The following is a 25,640-nucleotide window of genomic DNA, read 5'->3' as shown; positions in this document are numbered from 1 at the left end:
GTAAATAATTCTTCGTGGTGTGTTCCTTTCATTGGTGACCCCTATTTTAACTGCAAAATTATTTCTACCCGTTTAAAGGACCTCCGATGTACTACTTCCAAGGTTAGCCAAGGAGGATCCGGGCACCTGGTTCTTGAGGGCGGAGTTCATTTTCAAAACTCATAAGGTAAAGGTGTGTTCTGGCAAGCTAAACATTGTCGTATCTGCGCTGCCTTCGCATATCCTAAGAGATGTACCTCCCGTGGTTTTGACTTCTTCGAATGAAAATTTAAAATTGAAAGTCCTGAAATAATGGGGCATCTCAGCTCGAGAACGTGTAAGAAGAGCAATTGATCTTCTCACGGACGAATCAATGTCGTAAAAGAAAGTTCTTGTGACCTTGAATAGCCTATTGGACCCATCATTCGTTCCAAACTACTACATAGAGAAAAAATAATTTGTAGAAATTATATGAAGTATGGAGTCAAGGTGAGAACGTGTGACAGATCTAATTGCCCTTTTCATTCCTTGCTTTAAAAAAAACTAGCAAGCCCTCAGCTATTTGGAGCTGAGGTATTCAAATTAAACTACGATATACAGTTTATTAAAGACCCCCACAAGAACATTAACTTTTTAATCGACTCAAGCGCTCAAGAGTCTATTTTACCAATTAAGTTAGGCCCTCATAAATCATAAAAATCATATCTACCCCCTCTGGTTGCGTTAGTTGGACAGAAAATCAATCCAGTTGGAATTTCTTCGATGGAAATATTTTTGGAGGGAAATATATATTTTCGGACCTTGAACTTTGTTGACCAGGAACAACTTATTTTGGGTACAGATTTCGTTAGAGAGAATTGTCATTGAATTGATTTAAAAAATAAACGACTGTTCTCAATATCAGAACGTTTAAAATTTAAAAATCAGCCTTTCATCTCTCTTTTGAAGAATCATTTTTGTAAATTTTCCTTCTCTATTTTCTAACGTCACTGCACATGTATCTCCATTACACTCTCTGACGCACAATATCATCACCTCTGGCCACCCGTGTTTCGCTAAGGCTAGAAGACTAAGCAGGCCTAAGCACGCCTTTCTTAAGAGGGATATAACTGGATTACTCAAGTCTGGAGTAATTCGACCCTTCTCGGCTGTACATGTTTTGGAAAAATCTAAGGGAGGATTTTGGTAGTGTGGAGACTACCGCCATTTCAACAAAATTTCTAAGCTCGACAGATATCCGCTCCCTAACATGAGGGATTTCTCACAAGGCTTGGGAGGCTCGCGTGTATACTACAAGCTGGACCTATGTTAGTCATACCACCAAATCCCTTAGGAGCTTAGAGACGCGCACAAGACTCACATTGTAACTCCAGTGGGACTATTCGAGTACATTCGGATGCCATTCGGATTGAAAAACGCGGCCTAGTCCTTTCAGCACATTATGGACTCGCTCTTCCGTTGAATTCAGGGAGTTTTTGTCTACCTCCATGACATTTTGGTGGCTTCTGAGTCACTCGAGGAACATCGGCAGCTACTGTTCAAAGTGCTGTCAAAACTGCAGGAGGCCGGATTTCGTCTCTCTGGGGAGAAGTGTGAATGGCGAAAGTCCGCATAGAATTTCCTTGGACATAGAGTGGCAACAAAGGGAATTTCCCCTTTAAATGATTGTGCAGAAGCGGTAAGGTATCTTACTCCTCCAAAGTCTCGCAAGGAACTCCAGGCTTTTCTCGGTATGGTGCAATACTATTCCAGATTTGCTCCCAATCTCACACAATACAAAGGCAAACTGCATCCATTGATGCGCAAGCATGCAAAATCTTATTGGGAAAACGAGCTTATTAACTTTTCGTGTCGAAATTGCACCTCCATTGCTTACACCCAACACCTCGTTGAAATGTATGGGTGTGTCACTTGACCAGTGGGATGATGGAGCGTGGCCTCCGTTAGCCTTTTGGTCCAAATCCCTCGCCCCAATACAACAGAATTGTTCTGCGTTCTACAGGGAACTCCTGGTTGTAAAGGAAGAGTTATCCCATTTCTGTTGGTCCTTAGGAGGGGTTAAATTCATAATATTTAATTATTAAAAGCCGTTAGTACTGGCTCTGGAGTCTTGTAATCCATCCTGGACTTCGAAACAATTCAGAAACTTTGCATTCATACAAGAGTTTCACTACAAGAACCTTCACAAGTCCGGCAAGTCCAATTTTGTGGTGGACCCATTACCACAGCTCTTAACACCGGTCACAGAAAGGGCATTTCTCGTCCTTGAGGAACTTGTACGTGACCAGGTATTGTCTGATTCTCGGAGTCTGGATTTTAAATCCAAACAATTCACGACGAGAGATTCTGGGAATAAAACAAATTTGGGTTTTAGTTCACAAGAAAACTTTAGAGCTATAGTGTCGTCTGTAGAACTAAGGAAATAAATTTTTCAAACCACACATGGTCTATCACATCCTGGATTTAAGTAGTCGACTCTACATGAAATAGCAAAGGTATTCGCATGGCCATGGCTGAGGGATGACATCAAGTAGTTGACCGGTGAGTGTTTGTCCTATCAAAGACTCAAGCCCTGAGTGCACACAAAAGGTTATGGAACAACGTCATCTAATCAGAATTCCGGTAGGCTAAATACCATCCACGTCGACCTCGTTGGGCCACTGTCTCTACCAAGGGGATATCGATTCCTAATAACAGTTTTGGATAGAGCAATAAGATGGACAGAAGCACTTCGTTTACAAGATACTAAAGCAGAAACTACAGTGAGCGACTTTTTTCGCAGGATAGGTATCGAGATTCGGAGTATTTCAGACCAAACACTCAGATCGGGACCTCAATTTACTGGTTCCCTATGGAAATGTTTGGGGCAAACGCTCGGTTCGAGCTGCCTATTCACCAACCTCGTATAAACCTGAGTCCAACGGCAATATAGAGAGGTTTCACAGGACGTTGAAGACTTCTCTCCCTTCAAGAATGAACCAGGAAGGTGAATTTTGGGTAAACGCTCTTCCATTTGGGATGCTGGGCCTTCGTTCTGCCATCCCAGCTATTATGCGAGCAACATTTTCTCCAATGCACTCCGTCTTAGGTTCAGCTCCGAGGCTACCGTTATTGTTGATCTATAGCACAGGTGCTTCCAACAATAACAGCTTGTTTGAGAGATTCAATGACATGAAGCATGCTCCACCATGAGTTATCCCTGAGCCTCCGGCGAGAGTGAGGACCGCGTTGGAAGCTCTTAAGAAGTCGTATTATGTTTTGGTCAGAAATAAGCCGACTAACCCGTCCCTTGCTCCTACTTATTTGGGTTTTTTAAAGTCCAGTCTAAGTAGGACAGAACCTTAAGTCTGGATATGGGACATCGAACTGACTTCGTGTCTATTGACCGTTTGAAACCGGCATTCGCATTTAGGAATATTCTCCTTACATTGGGAAGGGAGGTAAATCAAATTCCATTTTGACACAACTTTTTGGATACAATATGAAGTTTAAAGCAATTTTTTTTTTTTTGGGGGGGCAAACAACCTCAATCATCAATTATGTTTCCAATAGGTGGCTTTAGTAAATGTGTATCTCTTGTTGTATAATTGTGATTGGTTGGCACTAGATGGAATTAGAAAGATCATATTCCTTTAAAAAAATATTTATATGCACAGTTATGAGATGGTTTCACTTCTGCGTAAAAGATGGACACTAGCAAAAATAAAATACGCCATATGCTACAGTTTTTCTTCGAATAAGGCGAAGATGCAAGCCAGTCGACTGAAAATGTATAAGTGTTTATGGTCATGATACAGTAACATCCAGTGATGCATAATTTTGTCTTCATCAATTTTGTTCCGGTAATTTTGATGGCAAAGATGCCCCAAGCTCTGGAAATCCAATTGTTGAAAATTTGGATAAAATAATGAAAATCTTCTAGTCCGACCGTTAACACTGTTTTAATTGCCAAGAGAAAAGTATATTTGGAAATATATATATATGTATATATTTGAGGGGAAGGGGGGAGGGGTTCTTGGTTTTTTGGATTTTTCTGGAAAAAAAAATTGTTTGGAAAATATTGAAAAACTATTTTCTTTTGTAAAGTATATCAGGCTGCTTTACATGCTAAAGCACCCCAAGGCACATGCTCAGGTTTTTCTCATAAGATAAAAATTTCTGCCAGGACTAAGTTTTCAACAGATGGAACAACAGTTATGGTGCCCATTGATGTTCCAAAGATCATGAAGACCAAGTTCCATTCAACAGTCATGCAGAACCACACCTTTGACACTATCCTGAGGCGGAACACGGACGTTTACCTTGATTTTCTGAGGAATTAGGTGTTCCTCTAGCTGGGAACAGTCTGTGGGTGTGGCAGTAGGACAATGTACACATCCAAGTCTCTAACATGTACACCAAATGGCTGAAGGAGCATGCTCATGACTTTGTTGACAAGGATACTTGGCCTACTAACTCACCAGACTTGAATATCCTGCACTATTTCCTCTTAAGTGTGTTGGAAGCAAGTAATAAGCAGACGTACTCGTACTACAAAGGACTCCCTGATCACATTCATCAAGGAGCTTGCAGCCAGCATAAATAGAGACCTGGTGAAAAGGGCCTGCAGAAGGTTCAGGAACAGATTGGAGCAAGTCATTAAAACAGAGGACTCATATATCAAATAAATGGATTCATAACATGATAATGTAATAGTTTGTTTTTATTTCAAAAAAATCAATTAAAAATTGAAGAAGTTGCTTATTTGTTTTAAAGAATAAGTATCGCGAATTTTGAAGTCTGCACCCTGTAGTTACTTCTCTATTTATCTTTCTCTGCCTTAGACAAACACATGTCTCAATATTCCGCCTACAACAACTCATAATAGAATCTAATACGATGGATAATAAAACAACAGAATAAACAATATTAAATAAATTTTATTTCTGCTAATTAATAATAAAAGTAGGTAGATTAACAACAACAAAAACAATCATTTCTCTTTCTTAAGTGTGTGCTGTAGATGTTAATTAATCCAATTTTAGAGTGTTTACATAATAATGATGTGTATCTTTAACAAAGGTTGAAGATAAAGTAAGAAATGTAAAAGTGGGGAAATTATGAGTTTGTCGAATAACTAATTATATCAAATCATACAAACTTGATCAGTTCTTTTTCAAGAGTGTAGTATGTATACATTAAGTGTCCATGTGTACATTTTCCCAAGAATAATGCGTTAAAAAAGATCAAATATTCAATGTAAAGAAGAACCAAAACTATATTTTTTAAAAAGTGCATTGCTTTTTTCACCGAAAACGTGCTTCTTTTATGTTGTACAGTGAAACCAGTCTTTATATTAAGGTCAACAAACTTGTTTTTTGTGGGGGGACTTTTTGTGTTCGAATTTTTTTGGAAAAAAATTTAAAATTTTGAAAAAGAATTTAAATAATCAAAAATCTACAGCTATTTACAAGAAAATTACTTTTGGGATATAAATTTGAAAAAAAAATTTCAAATATTTAATTTCTTCGTAAAACAATTTAATAATCTACAGCTATTTAAAAAAATTAAATATTTTTGAAAAAATTCCAAAAATCCACAGATATTCACAAAAAATTTCAAAATTATTTTTTTTGGAAAAATGTTGATGATATTTTTTGAGGGACAATATAATTGTCAAAAACTGTCTTCATTAGGCTTTCTTTTTGGAGGTAAAATATGCATATAATGAAATCAGGCTTATGATTACATGATTGGATATGTGAGAGAACCGACAACAGCCAATTAGAGAAAGGATAAATTTGGCACATATGTAGCTGTTGAATAATCCCCATTGAATCTGACAACAAATGATAAATATTTTTGCACCAAACTGCCACATCCGTGATTGTTTGAAGGGTAAAAATTGCTGAACAATAATAGTCATGAATTCCAGATATTTCAGAATTCAGATGACAAATAGAAAATATAAGATCAGTTTTGGATTCTGTGCTGATAGATAAATTCGATCATTGTCTTCAATTCGTTAGTTCCAAATTTCCCAACCCACTTCCAATATTTTTTTTTTTTTTGTAGCATGATTTTGTATTGTTTTTTCGTCTTGAAAGATATAAATAAGTGAAGAAGGAAACAAAAAATTTAGTTTTAAGCTACATGTTTCATATTCTTTTATAATTATTATTATTTCATTATATTTTTCTGAATTGGAGTAATCCCCTTACGAGTACAAAATAAATGACAAAAAAATGGGGGTTTTCATTGAAAATCTAATAAATTCCTCATTTTAAATCAAAATGGCAAAAATCAATGTTTGTCGTATAGTAAATAGCATCAACTTGAAAAAATTAACATTTTAATATTAATTTAAGATTTATTGCTTGAATAAATTTTTTTCTATATATATGAAGCTATTAACGCTTTTTGAGAGTATATAAAACAAGCAGAGGGTACCTGCGTTGTAGGGCTGAATAATAGGGAATATAAACAAAAATGAAGGTAGAAAGAAAGAGATATAGAGAGAGGAATGTAAAAAGAGACAGAGGAGGAACAGTAGAGAGAGATAGAAAGGGAGAAAGAAGTGGTTTTTCTTTCACTTTCGGTCAAAAACGGCCTCGTAATTACATCAAAGGCCCAAAAAAAGTTTACAATAATATGATCGGTTATTTTATAGGTCTACGTTTTAAATTTTAGAATGATTTGTCAGACGGTTCTGGATTCCATGACCTACAACGATATAAGTAGATTTATAAATATATTATGTTCTATTTAGATTACAAAAACATAAATATTGGACTATAAAGGTGTTTTCATGTTCTTCAATGTAAAATCAATAAGGAACACACCATCTCAATCCAAGAATTATCCGCCTTTCATTTTAATTAAAATTGTCTAGCAAATACATGAAATATGGACATGAATCGCTCTGTGGAAAAAACTATAACTAAATAAAAAGTTATAAAAATATTTTAAGTATGAAAAAGGCTTCTATCATGATTTTATTACAATTTCATATATATTTTTATTATACTTTGTACAATGTACATTTATATAAATCCCTCGTATTTTATTAGAAATTAGCCCAATTGACACTAAAAAGCCTTAACAGGCCACTAAATTATGTAATAAAAATATTTTATATGGTTGATATTATATATAAAGTAGACATGATGATGTTCCGAGTGGAATTTCTTCAATTCACATAATTGAACATAAGTATCATGTAATTGCATACATAGGCTATACAGAATACTAGGGATGAAAATCAGGTGCGTTTTTTATCTCATCCGTTTTGCAAACTACGGAGGGAGTTTTCTTTCCTAAGAGGATGTTATTATTATTTCATTATTGAGGAATGAAGTTCCTTTTCTAATACAGAGTAGGCTGTCAAATGTGTACTCTCGAGCCTCATGTCTTTCATGACCTCAGTCAGAAGATTGTGTGAGGTCCTCATATATAAGGCCCTCCAGATGGTCCTGGCAGACACGGAGAAGTTGATAGCAAGGTGATTCATCGATTTGGGTTCCTCCTTGATCTTCTTCTCCAAGCTGGACAAGAACTCTGGATCTCTCTTTAAATTGTGCCCTCCAAGCCCTGCCATCCTGGAGAGGTCTTCTTCACCATTATTCATCTTGGCTTCTTTGAAAACGAAGCTATGGGAGCACTTTACAATGTGGATAATATTTGCCGACTCAACTTCAGCGTCTAGGAGGTATGAAAAGCATTGCCTTTTTGCTTTTTGCTGATTCATGATGACAAATGACAGAATGTTTTTATAGTTTGCTTATACACATAGGGTTTTTTTGACCAGAATTTAAAAAAATATCACAAAACCTTCTTATATTGATGAGAAAATTAATTATCAATCCACGTCTTGCTGCCCCACCCAGTTTATGAACATATTCATTGATATATACGCAGATGGATTGAACGTTTGCGTGTGTTCATAAAAGACGGAGAGTAACCCTGAGAATTTGTTCCGGATTTATAATTGTAAGTCTTTGTTGGACTCAGAATATGACTGAAAATCAACATCAGAGTAGTTCGTGTTGATGTCCTTGTTAATTTCCTTCTAATCCTCGTCACAGATATTTGTAGCTAACTTAATTTAACGTCATGACAGCCAAACTGCTCTCGTCCAAAACATTCTACAATTTGTCAATGTTACCATGTTGATTTTTTTTTAACATGTCCAAAATACCCCCGATTATCAAAACTAATTCCTTACTATCATAAACGTAGTAATTTCTGTTCATAGTGAAGGAATCCTGAAGGAATACAATTTACCAGAGTTAAATTTCAAATTAAAGCAATATTTAGGTATTGTCTATAGTTCCTTAACTTGACTAAACAAAATAAATTAAATTTTATTAAATTTGATCATTACAATTTTAAGAAATAAAAACTTAAAATAGAGAAATTAAATACATTAAAAATATATTTAGAGAAAACTTGACAAATGTTTTATTCTCCTATGAATAACTAATTATTTATCATGACGCATTTTTTAATCTTTATTCATATCATATACGTAGATATATACAAAACATAAAATATTATAATATGAAATAGCTAGGAGCAGTTGCTTTGTTTTAACATAAATAAGAATTTTAGCTTAAAATTAGTAAACCTAAAAACAGTTAAACATTCCGACAATCAAAAAGTCACATAAAAATAATGACACACTAAATAAGATAAAACATAAAAATCAATCCATTGGTCTCCCTTGATGAAAGCAGTCATACTTCCGGACAATTGTTTTTTTTTTTTTTGTTTTGTTTTTTTGTTTAATTGGTTAGATGGAGTTGCACTGATTAAGTATAAGTAAACATTATAATATTAAAATTATTCCACCTAACCTAGGAATCTTTTGGTGAAATATATATATACATAAAGTATATTTCTTTCTCTAGGACCTGTGCACGAACGTACACCCATCAAGTTCAAGAGAATAACTCCCAGCGTGCTGTCCATGAGCTATGGCAGATCCATTTGTTTTTATACTAGCTCTATATCTTGTTGAATCTGTGGAACCCATTTTTGACATTCAACACTTATAAGCAGATTAACAAAATTAAGTTACCACTGTAAAGATTTTATATTAATTTAGTTTACTTTTTGCTAAAAAAAAATAGTTAAAAATATTTTGTAAGATTTTTTTTTTTTTTCATTTCTAAATATTTACTTCCCACATTGGTCTTATGTACAATTGGATGCTAATGATTCTTTCTTTCAAAGAAATGTATATCAAGAATTAGTTCCATATTTCTATTTTTGGTTCCTAATGAAGTCATATGTGCATTTATTAATAGGTATATTGTACTAACCTATGTTCATAATAAAACGTCATAAATCAGTATTGATTTAGGGCTATAAAAAGATAAGGTCATAAAATTTCTCTTTAAATTATATCAAATGTGTTTATGGTCAGTTTCAGATTCAAGGAAGACATTTCAGTTAAGTGTACGACCCCGTGTCCTTGAGTTTTAAAGAAAGTTAAAGTTTTTAAAAAGAAGTACAAGTGTCACTGCTTAATACAACTTTTAAAAGTTATAAGCTACAATTCCAGGCAAAAAATATTTAATAAGGCCCGACATATTCCAAAACTAAATTTACTTCCAGCCTATATTAGAAAACTTTCATAGTACAGTCATGGCCTAGACTGTCTGCCTATTCTTTTGGTACAATTATTCACCATACCAATATCTGATTCTACTAGCCCCCATTAAATTTCGTGCACATCAAAGATACTCCAAAAACAGTTAATATATTTCTTCTTATTCAATTATATATTTAACATGACTCAAGATCGTAAATGTTTGGGAATAGCGACCCTCCTTCTATGAGCAATATCGACCACCTGGAGATCTTCAAAGACTAAAATGATCTTCATAGTGTCGTCATCCTTTAGACTATGGAAATCTCCAAAGACAACGTTATCCCTTAAACTATGGAGATCTACAAGGATTACGTCATTCCTTAGACCAGTGGTTCCTGAACTTTTTGAGTTCGACCCTTAAAATATTTATGATTACACAATGTGCAACCCATACACATCTCATTGAGAGATGTAATTACATTTGGGGTTCATTTTTTACAAATAAATTATTTAATACCCATATGACCCCTATAAAGTTCAAGTTAGAGGCAAATAATAAAGATATTGTACTATATTGATCAAAAATAAAGTTTTTAATTCTTCATACTTATATTGAAAAAAAAACACATATTAGAAATACAACGAAGAAATAATCGAATATAAAGTAAAAATAAAATCAAAGATATATGAACTTTTTGAAATCATTTTTATACTATCAATCCTCTTTATTGCGGTAAATAAAGTTAAAATTAAAAATAGCATTACTGTCTGTGGATGTGCAAATAGGTTTATAAACAAATCAATGTCCAAAAAAGCAAAGCAGTTCTATTTTACATTTAATTTTCGACACAGCAACTCGAAAACCCTCCTTCACTTTAAGCAGCAATCTTTATTTATTTTGGATACAAGTTAAAACAGAAAAGGTTTTCTCACATAAATAAGTTGAGCCAAAATCTATAAGTAAATCTAAACCTGCTTTAGTTAGCAGTGGGTATTTATTAATCATGGAAATCAAAAATTCGTCCAGTGCTATAGATCACAATCCGTTTTTAGTATCGGGTTCGATAAGCGTATTTTCAATATTAAACGACCGATGGTTAACTGTAGCCGTAAAAATGGCGTATCAATTTATGTTTTTGTGGGGCTCTATCTTCTGGGAAATACTTTTTAAAATGATCCAAAGGAAACTTTGAAAAATATGAGCATTGTACATTCATTATTATTTATGTGTTGATACCCCAATTTATATTATATTCTTCTTTTTTGGAAATCAACTTTTGACTCCTCTGTTGTATCCCGCTACCTCCACTTTGGGAACAACTGTCTTAGACTATAGAGATCCCTAGGTAGCCATGATTTATGTCCCTCTATGATGGTGCAACAGCACACACAGTGTCAAAATTGTCTAAGAGTGGCTTACAAGCAACTCACTATAGTAGGATCAAAATTATTGGCTCCCCTAGAATTGTTTGATGGCACATAAAAAAACAAATGGATGTGACAGACGTGACCTCAATACAAAAGGTCTGAACTCTACAGTGGAAGAATCTGGAAAATGTTACTGTTTCCAGTAGAGGTTAAATTCAAGATGAAACACCATAATTATTTTGTAATGAATTTATTTCAATACGATTTCTGTATAAAGGATTGATCCTATATAGTGGTGCACATTTAATGTTTATCAGGTTAGGTGAAGACATTTAAGAAACAAGATCATCGGAAAAGAGTACTCGACACAACTTTTATTCAATATGTGAGCCCTAAGCTCTAATAATTGTCTCAATACTAGGCCTAAATCTCTAGCAAACCTTTACTATGTAGTGAGACACGAGCTTGGTCCACTCCTTCTTGATGGAAGCCTCTAGAGACTGAACACTCTTTTTAGGAGTAGCGAATACTTTTCTTCTAGACGTATCTAGATAGATTAGTACAAGGGGTTTGCGTCTGAAGAGGAGGGTGGCTACATATTGATGTCCCGAAAGTCAAGAAAGTGATCTTCAAGGAAGATGTGGGTCTATGTGGTAAAATGTCATAGAGCTCCGTCTTGAGTAAAAACATAGCTGTCCCCGAACTTAAGGGGTAAGGGCACCCAAGGTAACACTTACCTCTCCACAAAAATGGGAGGGCAGACTCCGCAACGCACTAGATCATGGTTCTGGCTGAATTTTTGCTTCTGAAAATATGTCTCACTGAAGCTGAGACATTGTCTGGATGTTCGCCTGTGATGTAACGGCCGTTTTGATTATTCACAGAGGTATCAACGTTGAAAAAAATTAATCAGAAAAGAGCAAACATTTGCCCTAATTTTTGTTGGTCTTGAGAAAGTTTGAATCTTCTTTGCTCTTTCTAACCGTCTCCGCTTGCTCTGCTCAGAGATAAGATGTTTTGTTGTCCTCCTCCGTGATTTTGCACCAATGTTATTCCAGATTGAAAAAAATAAATTGTGTACCACTAAATAAAATCAACCCTATATAATAATTATGTTAAAGCTGTTAAGGTTTTTCAAACACAGTTTGCTTTAAAAAACATATTGGGATCCATACATTTAATTATGTGTCTTCATCATGAGTCTAAATACTTAAAAAGGTTTTTTATATTATATTTCAAACAGTGAATACTTCATAAGGGCTTTCTAGTATATTTTGATAAAAACATCTTTACATGATTCATATCATTTTCAATTTAATAAATATATTTCATATCTCAAAAGAAATTGTAAAAAAAAAAATAACTAATTTAAAAATATATTTTGATTCAATTACTTTCTTACCCATCTTTTTCATCTCGTTGCTAATACTTATATTTCTCTCTATTATTTTTTTCCCCAAAATAGAATACATAAGTGTATTTTACATAATATTTCGGCTTTTTTATATCTTATCTTTTCTGAGGGGAAAAAAGACTTATAGATAAATGATTGACTTTAGTGGAGAGTCTCATTTGCTCCCTTTTCCTATCTTAATAAATGAAGTTATGGAAAAACAATTAGGGATTCATTCAATTTCCTTAGGTATGTGGATATGAAAGGATTAGTTTTCCTTTATATTTTTCATTCTTCAACATACAAGCAAGCTATAGTAATTTTTCTCATCATTAATATCAGTTTTATTCTACAACTGTCTACGATTTATATTCCTTTTATACATTATTTTAACTCTTGATTCCTTGGATTGAGATGATTGGAAGTTTATTGCTTTTACTTCAAAAAAGAATAAAAAATGCAATTCGAAATTTCTACCTGTATGGCCTAAATACAGAGTAAGAACACTAAACTTGCAATTAATTCCCGTTATTTTTAATTACGAGGTTTCATTACGAAACCAAACAACAGTTGGAATAAAAATATACAAATTTTATTTTTATCCAATGTTGGTTGATGTACAAACAACTTTAGCTACGTTTTATTGAGTTCCTTTTAATTATAATTCCCTTTTTATTATTAATATTTGGATTTTCTTTGTTTGTACGAGCGAGTACACTACATCTGTTCTATATATTAATGGTAATTTTGTGTGTGTTGAAGGTCATCACCTTTAATAAAATCATAATTACAGTCCACTAATTATTTTTGTTGTGAATTAGGGGCGTCCTTGCCCCCTTAAGGAAAGAAAACACTACATAAAGGTTTTTATACACAAGTCTCCAAGTGTAAAAATATCGGAGCAACAGCAAAAAAGTAATGTGTGTTTGATCTCCTTTGCACCACTGTTATTGCCGAGAATGATGCAGACATCATTGGCATCTCCTAATGGACTGGCGTCAAGAAGTCCATCAAGATAGCACCCCCTCCACTTAGCCAATATGTACCAAAATGTATGCAGCAACAATATCACTAAATTCTGCCCTATCTTCATGCAATCCTACTCCAGCCCGTAACTCACCCCTTTCCTCCTTTACTTTGTATTTTTGGGCAAATTGAAGAAGAATGCGTCCTGCGACTTTCATTTAAATTTAGATTTGTTCCGATCTACCTTCATGGTGGCATAGTACCCTATGATCACGGCATTCATCGTCAAAAGCTGGCAATCTGTTTGCTGGCATATCGAGATTGTTAGTGCTTGTGAAGGAGGACATATTGAATAAAATATGTAGCTAAATATTATTAAACATACCACAAATTGATTTTGAGTAGTCTTTTCGTAAATTAAGTAATGCTATTGCAATTTTTGGGTGTCCACCCTATAAAATACTTTTGTTTAGAAATCTAATAGGTTTGTCATTTTTTATCAGAATGATAAAATCATAGCTTGTCATAAAGTAAAGAAATACGGTTTCACAATTTAAAAAAAGGGCATCTTAAAAAAGATAATATTTTAAAAGTTATTTAAGATTTGTTGCTTGAAGTTTTTTTTTAGTTTTTGTTTTTTTTTGTATAATAATTATACAAAAAAAATTATAAATGACCTTGGTTATTAAACTATCAAAGTTCATTGATAGTACATGAAATGTTGCTCTCTGTAGTCCATAACAGCAGACAATTTGGGTTATAAAAGTTATTTTCATGCATTTTAAGTTTAAAGCAATCATAAACACGTCATACCAATCCAAGGGCAAAAATTTGTTGACCAACCAGTGATTAACAAATTCAATAAGTTGAAAGATAACTAAGTTTGAAAAGCCATATCGGAGCCAAATAAAGTACTAATAAACAAAATTTTAACCTTTTTAAAACCAATTAAAATGCAAAATTTATTTTTATATCAAAGAGGAGAATCTTGGATATATAATTAGCTATATCCAATGCTTAATTAACACCCAAAAGAATATGTCGTTACTAATTCTTCTAACTTTAACCTATTTTCCATTGATTTAGTGAAGATCACTTTGAATAATATATCAAATAAATTGTTCTCAGGACATCTTAATATTATTTTTTTCCCTTTGAAAACAATGTATTAATTCAGTAGAATTTTATTGAAAAAAACTTATATTCAATTTTTTTTTCTTTTATTTAGCAAAAATTGTTATAAAATTGTTACTTTTGTATGCAATTTTTGGTAATATAAATCAAAACTTTAAACTATTATATATATATCACTCTAGAAATGTATAAACAGCAATTTTTTTTTCTTTTATCGTTTTCTATATAAATAATTAACTACGTGTCATGTAATAAAAATATCATATAAATAAAATTAAATAAGTTAAATTCAGTTATTGGTATTCAATTAAAAGGTCATATTATATGATAATCTAATAAATTTTGTTGTGCTGTTAACTTATTTTTCATGACGAGGGACTAATTTCTCAAGTATTCATTGATAGATTGATTGCACTTCAATTTTAAAATATGGATACTGAACACAAGGAGGGGCTGATAATATATGGACTCTATTTTGGACGATGGCACAAATAAAGACAGAAAAAAAATCAATCCTTGATGAGTTTCAAATGATATTACAGGTAGAGGAAGCAAAAGATGAGGTCAGTGGTGGTGAGCTCCATTGTTTTATTGAGATTTAAGGTAGCACATGGACATTGTATGCAATTAAATATACAGTCAAATCTGTATTAAGTGTATAGGCCAGGGAAAAATGAAAAAGCGACCGTGTAGTGTGAGTTACCTCTTAACCCAGATTTCCTATTTTGTAACCACTCTCAATTTGAAAGTTATAAATGTTTGCCTTGTTTGGTAACAACTTAAATCAGAGTAACGTTAGACCAAGCTTGACTGTATACTCTATCCGGTGGTACATTGAAATATGTACATTTACTATTTAAAATGGATGAAGGTTGAGTTATTGAAATTAATTCATATTTCGAAAAATTAAAGTATAGGCAATTAGTTACAAGACAATACAAACCTGAGCTCTTTAGCTTAAGTACAAGTCGAGAAAATGACACTTGAACGGGATTGATAAGTTTTCATTCACGCACTCTAAGCAGTTGGGCCTTCCAGGATCTCCTTCTTCATCGTTGCAAAGTCCAAAACGTTGGAGAAGAGGAAGAGCTCTGTCAAGAAGGGCCAAATGGATCTAGAGTAGTTAGAGAAAACAGCTCAGGCCAATCCCATCAAGTCCATGGCGGTATATGCAAGATATCTTGGGGTTTTACACCAGACTGTCCAGAGAGCTATCAAAAAGTGGGTTGAAATAGCCTTGTGAGGGTAGAGAGGCCCCTTTTAACATCAGCAATGAAAGAAACCTATCTCCTCCGTTGCAAGACTCTTCCAAGTTATTTTTTACATAAATAGAAATATACCGTAAAAACTTTAATCACCGTCTAATCCTACCTATAAACTTATTCGACCAATTGTAATCGATTGAGTCAAGGTCCCTTATTTATTTATTAAAAGGTTACGATAGTTGAGTTTCAACTATTCTCAGTCGCTGTGTCCTATTTCGACATAGGAAGAAAAAGTATAAAACTCGGGAAACTTATTCAGTGAACCTGCAAATTATACAAATTAAGAGAAGGAATTAGTTTTTACACGGCAAATGCACTCATTTTCCTTTCTTTAATTAGTAATAATAAGATTTTTATTAGATGGATCAACTTTTTTTATTTGCTTGGATTATGTAGATTTCTTCTTCACGTAGGCACGAAACTTTTTGAATACGAATAAATGAACACCTTGACTTGAGAACAAGTCATTAGATGTACTCAATGATTTGCAGTTTTTTGCTTTATCAAAGGCTTACAGGAGTAGCCGCCATTACTCAGAGTTATTATGAGTTGAAAAACAGACAGACAAACTTTACTTTAATTATATAGACCATAGAAGGTACACGTGATTTTAAATAACTTTTTTTTAAACTCACAGAATACCTGATAGAAACTTGTAACTTACACACTTGTAAATATTATATTGATTTGAGAGGTTATCTGTGATAAAATTAGAACTGTCTGTAATTATATAGGTGTCTTTGTTTCTCGAGCACCTGCTCCTTGTTCAATTGTTTAAATCGGACGAGAAAGGTCATGGCAGCAAGATTCAAGGCTTAGGTCGTCAACTCTTCTTCATGCCGGTCTATACTCCAACAGATGTAGCCAGGCTGACTGGAATGGCACGTATGACTATATATAATTTTAAAAAAGATCTACAAAGGGTGACCATCACCAAACACACAGCATAAGCCATAGTGTTAGGCACTTTTGCCTCCAACGGCTCTGTGACACCCCTGGTCCGATTCACAGATTGTTACAGGCTCACAACCACCATGCAAATCGACGCTTTCAAGGCTTACCTGTATTCTTTTTAGAATTAGAATTGAGGATCGACATTGGAGTAATTCTTACCAATGTCTTTGTATATTTCTTTCAATCCCTCCTCCTCCTTACAGCTGACTGTAACTGATCTAATAAAACGTTATAACAGCAAATCTGCTATCTTCTAATACATTCTTAAAATTTCCATGATAAACATCTTGATTTTCTGTTTCTTTTTTTAACATGTCCAAAATACACTAAATTTTCATCAATAAATACTTACACACAGATAGACATTGCTCAATAAGTACATTTAAAAAAAGAAATTTAAAATATAGATGTGATAGTACTTCATATATTCAAAGTAAGAATATTAGCCAATAATTTAAAATGTGATTCTGTTTTACAATTTTATGATTCCCCTATAGTTAAGGCACTGACAACAAAAAATTTGAATACAACCAATCAACAATTAGAATAGCAACAACAATAATAAAATAAGGAAAAATACTATTGAAACTTTCATGTTGTTGGGATAAAACTATGTTCTACAATGAAAAAACTTGTAAACTTGTTTCTTAACAAATATCAATTATGTAATATATAAATGTATTTCTGTCACAGATATAATTCACTGAATAATACTAAATCTACATTTATGTGTGTTTTTTTTTTATTTTCTTAAATATAGATTCACTCAACGGGAAAATGTCCTCCTCCATAATCCTCATCAATAACGTTTCTCCTCAAGGGGATGAGGACTGTCAGGTAAGGGTCTATCAAATGAAATTTACATACGCATATACATATATGTTCATACGTAAATTTAGTACTCAATCACCTCATTAAAGGAAATCATCCGAGAAGATGTATGTGGCATCCGATTGGAAAAGTCTACTAATAGTTTTGATGGAGAAAGCTTTCTAGCCATTTGTACAGAAGGAGATGTAGAGGACTTGATCACTTTCCTGGATGAGTTTTCACATGAGGATAAGAAGCTCACACCGGAAATTCTCAACGAACCAGATACTTCTGGACGGGTAAGTTGCTTCTTTCTTTGTTTAGGTGTACTCATTTGATATAAAACAAATATAAACATGTAACATTGCGTGGAGTGGACACCCATACTTGCAGTAGCATGACTAAATTCAAGATAAACTAATTTTGGTATGGTTAAATAATATATTGAGCTATATTTTTTATTCAATATGTCGTCCTTCACATGCAATAACAATCTCGACATGCCAGCGAACAGATTGGCAGTTCTTGACGATGAAGGCCGTTTTCATGGCGTACCACAGTCATGTTGGCAGCTCGGAGTGAATCCAAATTTGAATGAGAGGTATAGCAGACATTATTTTTCGAGACAACCCAAACTTCAAAGCCTAGAAAGTTGAAGTCAGGTCAGAAAAAAGACTGCAAGGTGGCAGACCAGAAGTCATCCATATTCTTGCTGCAGAAGTGGTGGTTGTTCTTGGCTGTAAGCACCCTTCAACACCATTCCCATAATTAATGGACTTCTTGATGTTATATGCAATCTGGATGGGGATTTCAGCGGTCTTTGTAGCATTCTTGACATGGACACCGGCGCGGAAGAGATTGCACGCGTAATACCATTTTGTTGTTACATTTAGAGACATGTGATAAAAACAAAGCTTATTTATTTTTGTTTCGCCTCTTGCTCGATTACGTAATGAAACCTTATTTAATGCTGCAATAAGTTTTGGTTTCCCACTCTGTACATACTATAGTTTCTCACCTTGGATCCCAGAATTTCTCATGATATTACACCTACAGAAAATTCCCAGGCAATCATAGATTTAATTATTTAATACTATTAGTTTCTTTTAACTATTTATAATCTACCAACACTACACTTGCATCAATTATTTTTTTTTTTTTGGGGGTTTACATAATTACAAAAGCTGGAACTGCAATCTCTAAATAACAACTCTTGCAATACAAGTCATCATTATAAAAATTTGGGCCATCTTAAAATATATTTATTTTTATTTTTTAACGTATCATTTATTTCATTAAAATCCCAATTTGTTTATCGAACTATGATGAAGATCACAAAAGTATCTTCTCCAAATATATTGGTGTAGAAATGATATCAAAAACTCGAACTTTCACACAACAAAGACATAATAAATAGGCCCAATGGCTTTATGGGAAACTCTATCATGAATCTGAAGGAGAAGTGGTTTTGGTACCGAATTGGAAACATCGTGCATATTTATTAATAAATTGAACAAAACACCAGAGAAAAGAATGTGCTCCTTCTTTAAAATTATATGGAAAATCAAGGAAATCTATTCTATTAGCGCATTTACATTACTCAAGTAAGGTATGTAATTAATGCATTGATCCAGGATGCGTACGGGATTTAGCCAATCCAAAAATGTGATAGCTGGTGGCCAGCAATCCAAGGGCTAAGGATGGATTTAAGATTGAAGCAATTACCTCGAAGTTACTCTTTATAACATATGGCACAAGGTCTTCTGGATCAGCGATGCCTAGAGGTTTTGGAAGAGCTAGTGATGATGCATAAAAAAATTATTTGTGTTTTTGACAAGAGAGGAGTAACGGTGGGTTTGGAATTGTAAAGAAATAATTATATTTATAAGAATCCTTTTTTTAGAACTGACTCGAGATTGTTGCTAGGTCTAAAGGTTCTTCTTTTTTTCAATTGTTTTTTTTTATTATTATTATTATGTTATTCTTATTCTTTGATGAGTGTGGTAATGATTTGATTATTGTAAATAATATTTGAATAATAATTTAATAAAATTTTAAGATAGGTACTGCTTAAGTATATATATATATATATGTAAATGTAAATCGTTATTGTAATTAAATAAATGATGTTACTATCCAAATAAAATCTTATTGATAAGATAATGTCTTATCTTTTAATTATTTTGAATGGCAACAAATTATTTTTATAATTTAAAGTATATAAAGTAACCTCATCAAAATGGATAGCAACTTACTTTGTACTTGAATTTTGTAAAAATTAATGAGTATATCATACAAATTTTGATCAAAAATAAAATTATAATATTTAAAAATGTTAATTACAAATTGTATCTAACTGAAACCCCAAACTAATACACTGTTAAGATCAACTTTGTAAGCAAAGGATATATTAGGTGAAGTAAAAAGATTTGAACGTTTTTCACTCGATCTCTTCAGTGAATTTTATCTCAAGATTAATACATTGCATCAAAAAAAAAGCTTTAAGTATGCTTAAAAGTTAATTGTTGAGTTGGACCGTCAAATAATTTTATTTATCATTTTATTGTCAAAATAAACAAAAAAAAGCTCAGAGCTTTATACTTCAAGTTAAAATAACATCAATGATTTGAGCTCATGATTTTTTTTTTTGATTGACGTGTTAAAATTAATGCAATAATTTAAAAAAGTGTTAAAAACTTTAATAATGTAGATTCGAGTCTTTGTCAACTGTGTATAGTGTACTAAAATTGATTTATTTCCGGGGAATTAAACTATCCCAGTTCACTAACTATTTTTAAAAAAAATCTAATTTAGGAAAAAATAACACCGCTATTTTCTCGTACCGTATTCTCAAAACCGGATAAAAAGGTTAGACGTCTTTTCGTGTCCTTCTCAATTTTCTAATATTGAAAAAAAAAAAATGGTTGGAGGGGTGGGGGTGTTACAGAAATATGTTCTTCATAAACTTATAAAAGATAGAAAATTCTTCTAAGTAGTTATTTTTTACAAAATGGTAAATTTTGAAGAATAAACAAGATTTCAAAAGTTTTTTCATGAATTTCCCCTCATATGGATTTTTTCTCTCCATTTTTTAAATAGTTTCTTTCTTATTTTTCTTTCTTTTTTTTTTCATCTTTATTCAGATATATATATCCAAAACTTGAAATATTATAATATGACATTGCAAGGAGGAATTGCGTTTTTTTTAGCATAAATAAGCATTTTAGCTTAAAATTAATACTCCTAGCCAAGATCTGCACCTAGTTTAAAGTAGTTTTATATCTTTTTGAGTCTAACAATATAAATTTGACAATGTCAATAGTATGGTCCCATGAATCACCAACCATTCTTGGTATTTTCAATGCAAAAACACCATATCCTGATGCAGAGGACAAAACTATTGCTCTTAGGTTTTCTCTGAGAATTGTTACTCCACTTATAAATTTATTACCAATAAGAGCTTTGGCACTCAAAAGAGTGAAATGCATGTCCCAATTTTCTGCACTTTTTTGTCTTTCCTTTAAAGGCAAGCCAAACAAAATTGTTACCTTTAAGGTATTACTATTTCCCCCTCCATATATAGAGAAACAAATTCAAATAAAAAAGACACTTGACAAACGCATGCAATGTAGTATTAAAGAACTTTCCACAGTCTTTACAGGGATAGTAGTAAACAATAATACAGGCTGTGGAAAACTGAAATAGAGACGTAAATTTTTTTCCATTGACAACTCCACACAAAGAATTACAGATTGTTTTAGCCCAAAACTCTAATAGTTTCAACTTTCCGATGAAATTTTGACATATTTTCTACGGTATATAAGCACATGAAGGCGAAATCCTCATCTTTAAATGCCAGGGCCCTGGATGTAAATGATGTCTTGCAACTTTAGTAAAACTATTCAATTCATAATTTTTATTTGAATTTTTGGTGGAGCGTGGAGCTATATAACTTTCAAATATGTATATATCCCTACTTGCGGTCTAGAATTCAACTAGTGCATCCCAAGATTTCCTGTTGAAAGAAATATTTCCTGGTAATTTCCCGTAGAAGTAAAACCCCACAAAATCCAAGGGAAAAAAAAATCTAAAGAGAAAAAAACTATAAAATATGCTGCTCTTTAGCTACACAAGATCTTTGATGAATTATTATATGTTAGATAATGTATTCAAGCAGTTCAAAGACATTTAGTACACACTTAAAAATGATGCTTCCCGAGACAATCAGACATGTGGCGTTGCTAGCCCTTTTTTTCGGGGAGGGAGGGAATGCCACTCAAAAGTTTCTTGAGTCCCCCCCAAAAAAAAATTGAATCAATTGACAAAGCTTTTGTGCCAAATATTAGGAAAAAGCACAAATCTCTCCTTAGAATCCACGCAGGGAGCTACAACATAATAATTGCTAGAAATCTGGGACTCAATGAGACGTTCGTTCGTGAGGTTAAGAGGGAATTTGAGGCCTCTAAAGGACTCGCTTTCCTTCCACACGTCAAAAACAAAGTGCCAAACGTCCCAAAGTCCAGGGATTTTAGGTCAGGTCTGGAAGGGGCCACATGTAGATAAGTCAAAAGTCAGACATATTGTTGCTATAGAAGTTTTGGTTCTTCTTGGCTGTAGGGAGCTGCAATGGACTTTTTGATGTTGTAAGCAGTCCGAAAGGAGATTTAAGTGGTCCTTGCAGCCTTTACAGCACTTGTACTGATGCGGAGGCGATTACATATGTTTTGACTTTTTTACTGTTACTCCGACATTTTTACACTTAGAGACATGAGATAAAAATCAAAACTAGTGTAATATTGATTTAGATGTCGTTTGGTTGCGCAATGAAATTTCGCAACGAAAAATAACAGAGATTAAGTGTTAATTAAATGCTAATACAAGTTTTGGGTCTTCTTTCTTCTTCTCTTTCAACAACAACCACTCTCTCTCTCTCTCTCTCCCCCTCTCAATTGAAACACTTCAACTTCAATCAAATTAAGTATGTATGTACGTACATAATAAATATTGTGATAATGGTGATGTATGCAAAGTTTTGTATGTGCATTGTTAGGTAAACATTAAATCAATTACTACTACTATTTCCACTTCTTGCTTTTTCCTTCTTACCTACTTATCTCCTTCGCTCTCCTTCTTAGCCCTTTTTGAAGCCACAATCTCTCCTTCCTTATCGATTATATACAACACCATGAAACAAGAAATGCTCCATAGTATTCAAAGTTTTTCAAAAGTTTTAAATTTCATTATTAACACAATAATTAATTTATATAAATTTAGTTTTAATACAAGTCTATAAGTATATTTACCTATAGCAATATTTTTATTTATGACTTATTCTTTATAACCGCCATTATTCAAAACTATTAATGATGATCAACGTTGAAATGAGTTCAATCCTGTACGGATATTTTTTTTTTTTTTTGGTGGATATATTTTTTGATTGCATCTTGTAGAATATCCAAGCATTGATTGGGCCGGACTGTCACGTTCGGCTCTAGATACCCATATAAAGAATAATCGCAGGGATTGTTATCTGGACTTGATGATGACCACATTGATTTGTCCCAAAATTGAAGGTGATGTTTCAACTATTCTTGAGTTCGGTGTCCGATGTGTATGGGAGCCCAATCATGCTGGAAAACAAACAAGTGGTTACTTTTAAACCATGGAAGCACCACAGGTTCTAAAATCCTGGAGATGCAATCATCCTTGTTCATAAAGAGAACTTTGGACAAAAAAACTAAGGGGAGTTTGTATCCGGAAACTCAAAACTACGGAAAAATAATGTTTTTCTACCTTATTTCTTAATATATGTTTAGAAAAAAGCTATAAAATATCAAAAAATATTAATATTCGAAGCAGATCCGAATATCCAATAGATCACTAATATATTATATAAAGCAATATTAATTAGTAAAGTTAATATCTTATTTTGTACAATATGTATATTGTATTCTATTTCATACAATCTCTTGGGAAAGACCAACAGTCAGAGAGTATATGTTACATACATATATTTCTTGAGTTTGAAAGATATATTTACAAAAAAAAAAGAAGGAACAAAACAACTATTGCTTTCTCATTCTTCTTTTTTATAGATTTATTTTTTAAAATACTCTTTGAAATATTAAAGTTTCCTTTTAAATATATATTTGAAGTCAATCCTCAGAGGTGTTTCATAGTAAAGCTCTTCTTCTTTTTTTCCTCCTTAGATTTTTTTTTTTAACTCAGTAGGTTGGAAATTATTTAAAAGTGAAAGCAAGTTTTGCAAGATGAATAAAAAATTCATCTTTTGTTATTTAAAAAGTGGACTTGTAATGATTGGTAATGGAATATCTAAAAGTAATATATTTATTTATATACCAGGTTTTTCAAAAGTTTTTGCACTCTTTGTAAATTAACCAATCCTACTAGTACTAGGGATGTCACATATCGGGGTTCAAACGTGTTAGTGAACTGCTAAACTAATAAAAGCGGGTTACCCATGAACAATTATTCAAAATACGAAAAGAACCGATTCTTTCCAAATGTACCGGTTCGTGAACCGTACATTTGAATGAACCAATAAGAAAGTAGAGAGAGAGCAGGGGACAACAGCTATTTACATTTGGACTTAAGGATAAAATTGTATTAAGAAAGACCCTCCGAAATATATCTTGTTATAAAACGACATCAAGAAATGTCTTTCAAAAAAAATAGTTATTAAGTTAATGTCTTTCCCAGAAAAAAGAAAAAGTACCTAATTATTCCCCTAAGGCTTACACCTATTCAGAACATTGGTACTATATTTTATAGAAAATAGCCTAAGAAAGAATCGGATTTCCAATATTAATTGAAGAACCGGATCATAATTGGTAAAGTGTGGATCATGATGCATTGAGTAACTAGAGCTTTTAGAACTGCATATAACGCGAAACTGCAGTTTAAGCAAGCGTTTCATTACTAGTTCATACTCTGTATATGTAAATGGATTATTCCAGCAAAAATTTACAGGTGATTTTTTCCGCCCATTTTTAATAAAATTTTGTATTTCTCATAAATTACAATTTTAAAATTCAAAAATGACATTTCAGATCTGTAACTTAATCCAGTGGTGAAATTTGTACTCTTATTCATGACAAACTTGATCAAAAATCGTCTAGAAGACCCTTGAGTTTGGTATTGTATGTAGTTTGTTAACTACTTTACTGATTGATTGCATTTAATACCTAATTTCTATTATACAAAAATATGGGTGATCTTGACTATATTTTTTGACTTAGAATATCTCAAAGTTTATTAAAATAAAAAAGTTAATGGAATAAAATAAAACCAATATCGCATGTTCTAGAAAAAAAATCGAAATTAGAGGTTAATTTGTTTATATGTATATATATATACATTTAAAATCACATTAAATGGTTGCTAGAATTACAATGCCAAAAAAATTAAATTAATTTTATGGTGTATAAATTTGTGAGTTATTGAGAAGTATTTTAATTTCATATTTATTTTCCTGGGTTTTATTAATGCAAATAATGATTTAATATAATTATTGGTTTTCTGTAAGAAATGAACCCCAACTATTTATATTTATGAATATCGCACAAGAATTGGTAGCGATAATAAGAATTCGTGAATTATATAAGCATTACATTCTTCTCACAACCATTAATTGTTAAGTTTTATGTTGCACTACGTTTAAACAAGGGCATAGAATGACTCTTTTGTTGATCTCAATTCTACTCTGAGTCAAATATGTACTAACACTTACAAAATTATAACAAATCATCAGTGTTACTATCTGTCTTTATAAGCACACACACTTGTTATGACCTTATAGTTAGCTGTTACGTCTTCAAGAATAATTATAACAGCTTTGAAAAATAAAAAAACAATATTCAAATTACCAATCTCGACAAAGTCATAGAATATATATCTGGTACATTAAATAACTAACAATTAGGAGTTATAAGCATAAGTCCTTGTTGGCCTAGCAGTAGAACTAAGGATCGAAATGGGAGTAAATCCTATCTTTGTCCTTTCTAGATTCCTTTATTTTGTCTAAAATGAAACGGCACGACAGCTAAGCTGTTCTCCTTCGAAAAGTACTTCTAATCGTGAGGATTACCATGTGATTTTTGAGTCTTCTATTCTTAAATATTGAAAGGCAAAGCATTAGTGAGTGGAGCTTAATTGAGAGACGCTCAAAATTCTTGAG

The 25,640-nt window shown here is 32.7% G+C and overlaps 1 protein-coding gene across 9 annotated transcripts in view; it reads left to right on the top strand.

Moving 5' to 3' along the window:
- LOC121118003 (uncharacterized) overlaps window positions 1–25,640 on the top strand; it is a 95,112-nt gene that overhangs the window by 44,423 nt on the left and 25,049 nt on the right. For 4 of the 9 annotated variants that reach the window (XM_040712538.2, XM_040712536.2, XM_071888786.1 and 1 more), the window contains 2 exons: window positions 17,394–17,470; window positions 17,533–17,742. In XM_040712538.2, coding sequence (XP_040568472.1) covers window positions 17,411–17,470; window positions 17,533–17,742 — 270 coding nt within the window. In that variant the 5' untranslated portion in view covers window positions 17,394–17,410. Of the gene's footprint in view, window positions 1–14,818; window positions 14,978–17,393; window positions 17,471–17,532; window positions 17,743–25,640 lie in introns of all 9 variants that reach the window. The other 5 variants (XM_071888789.1, XM_040712537.2, XM_071888785.1 and 2 more) reach the window with 3 other exon arrangements.

Source organism: Lepeophtheirus salmonis, chromosome 5 (genome assembly GCF_016086655.4).
Source record: "Lepeophtheirus salmonis chromosome 5, UVic_Lsal_1.4, whole genome shotgun sequence".
Classification (NCBI taxonomy): domain Eukaryota; kingdom Metazoa; phylum Arthropoda; class Copepoda; order Siphonostomatoida; family Caligidae; genus Lepeophtheirus; species Lepeophtheirus salmonis.
The sequence above is the reverse complement of the archived record's forward strand: the minus strand, read 5'-3'. Positions and strand labels throughout refer to the sequence as shown.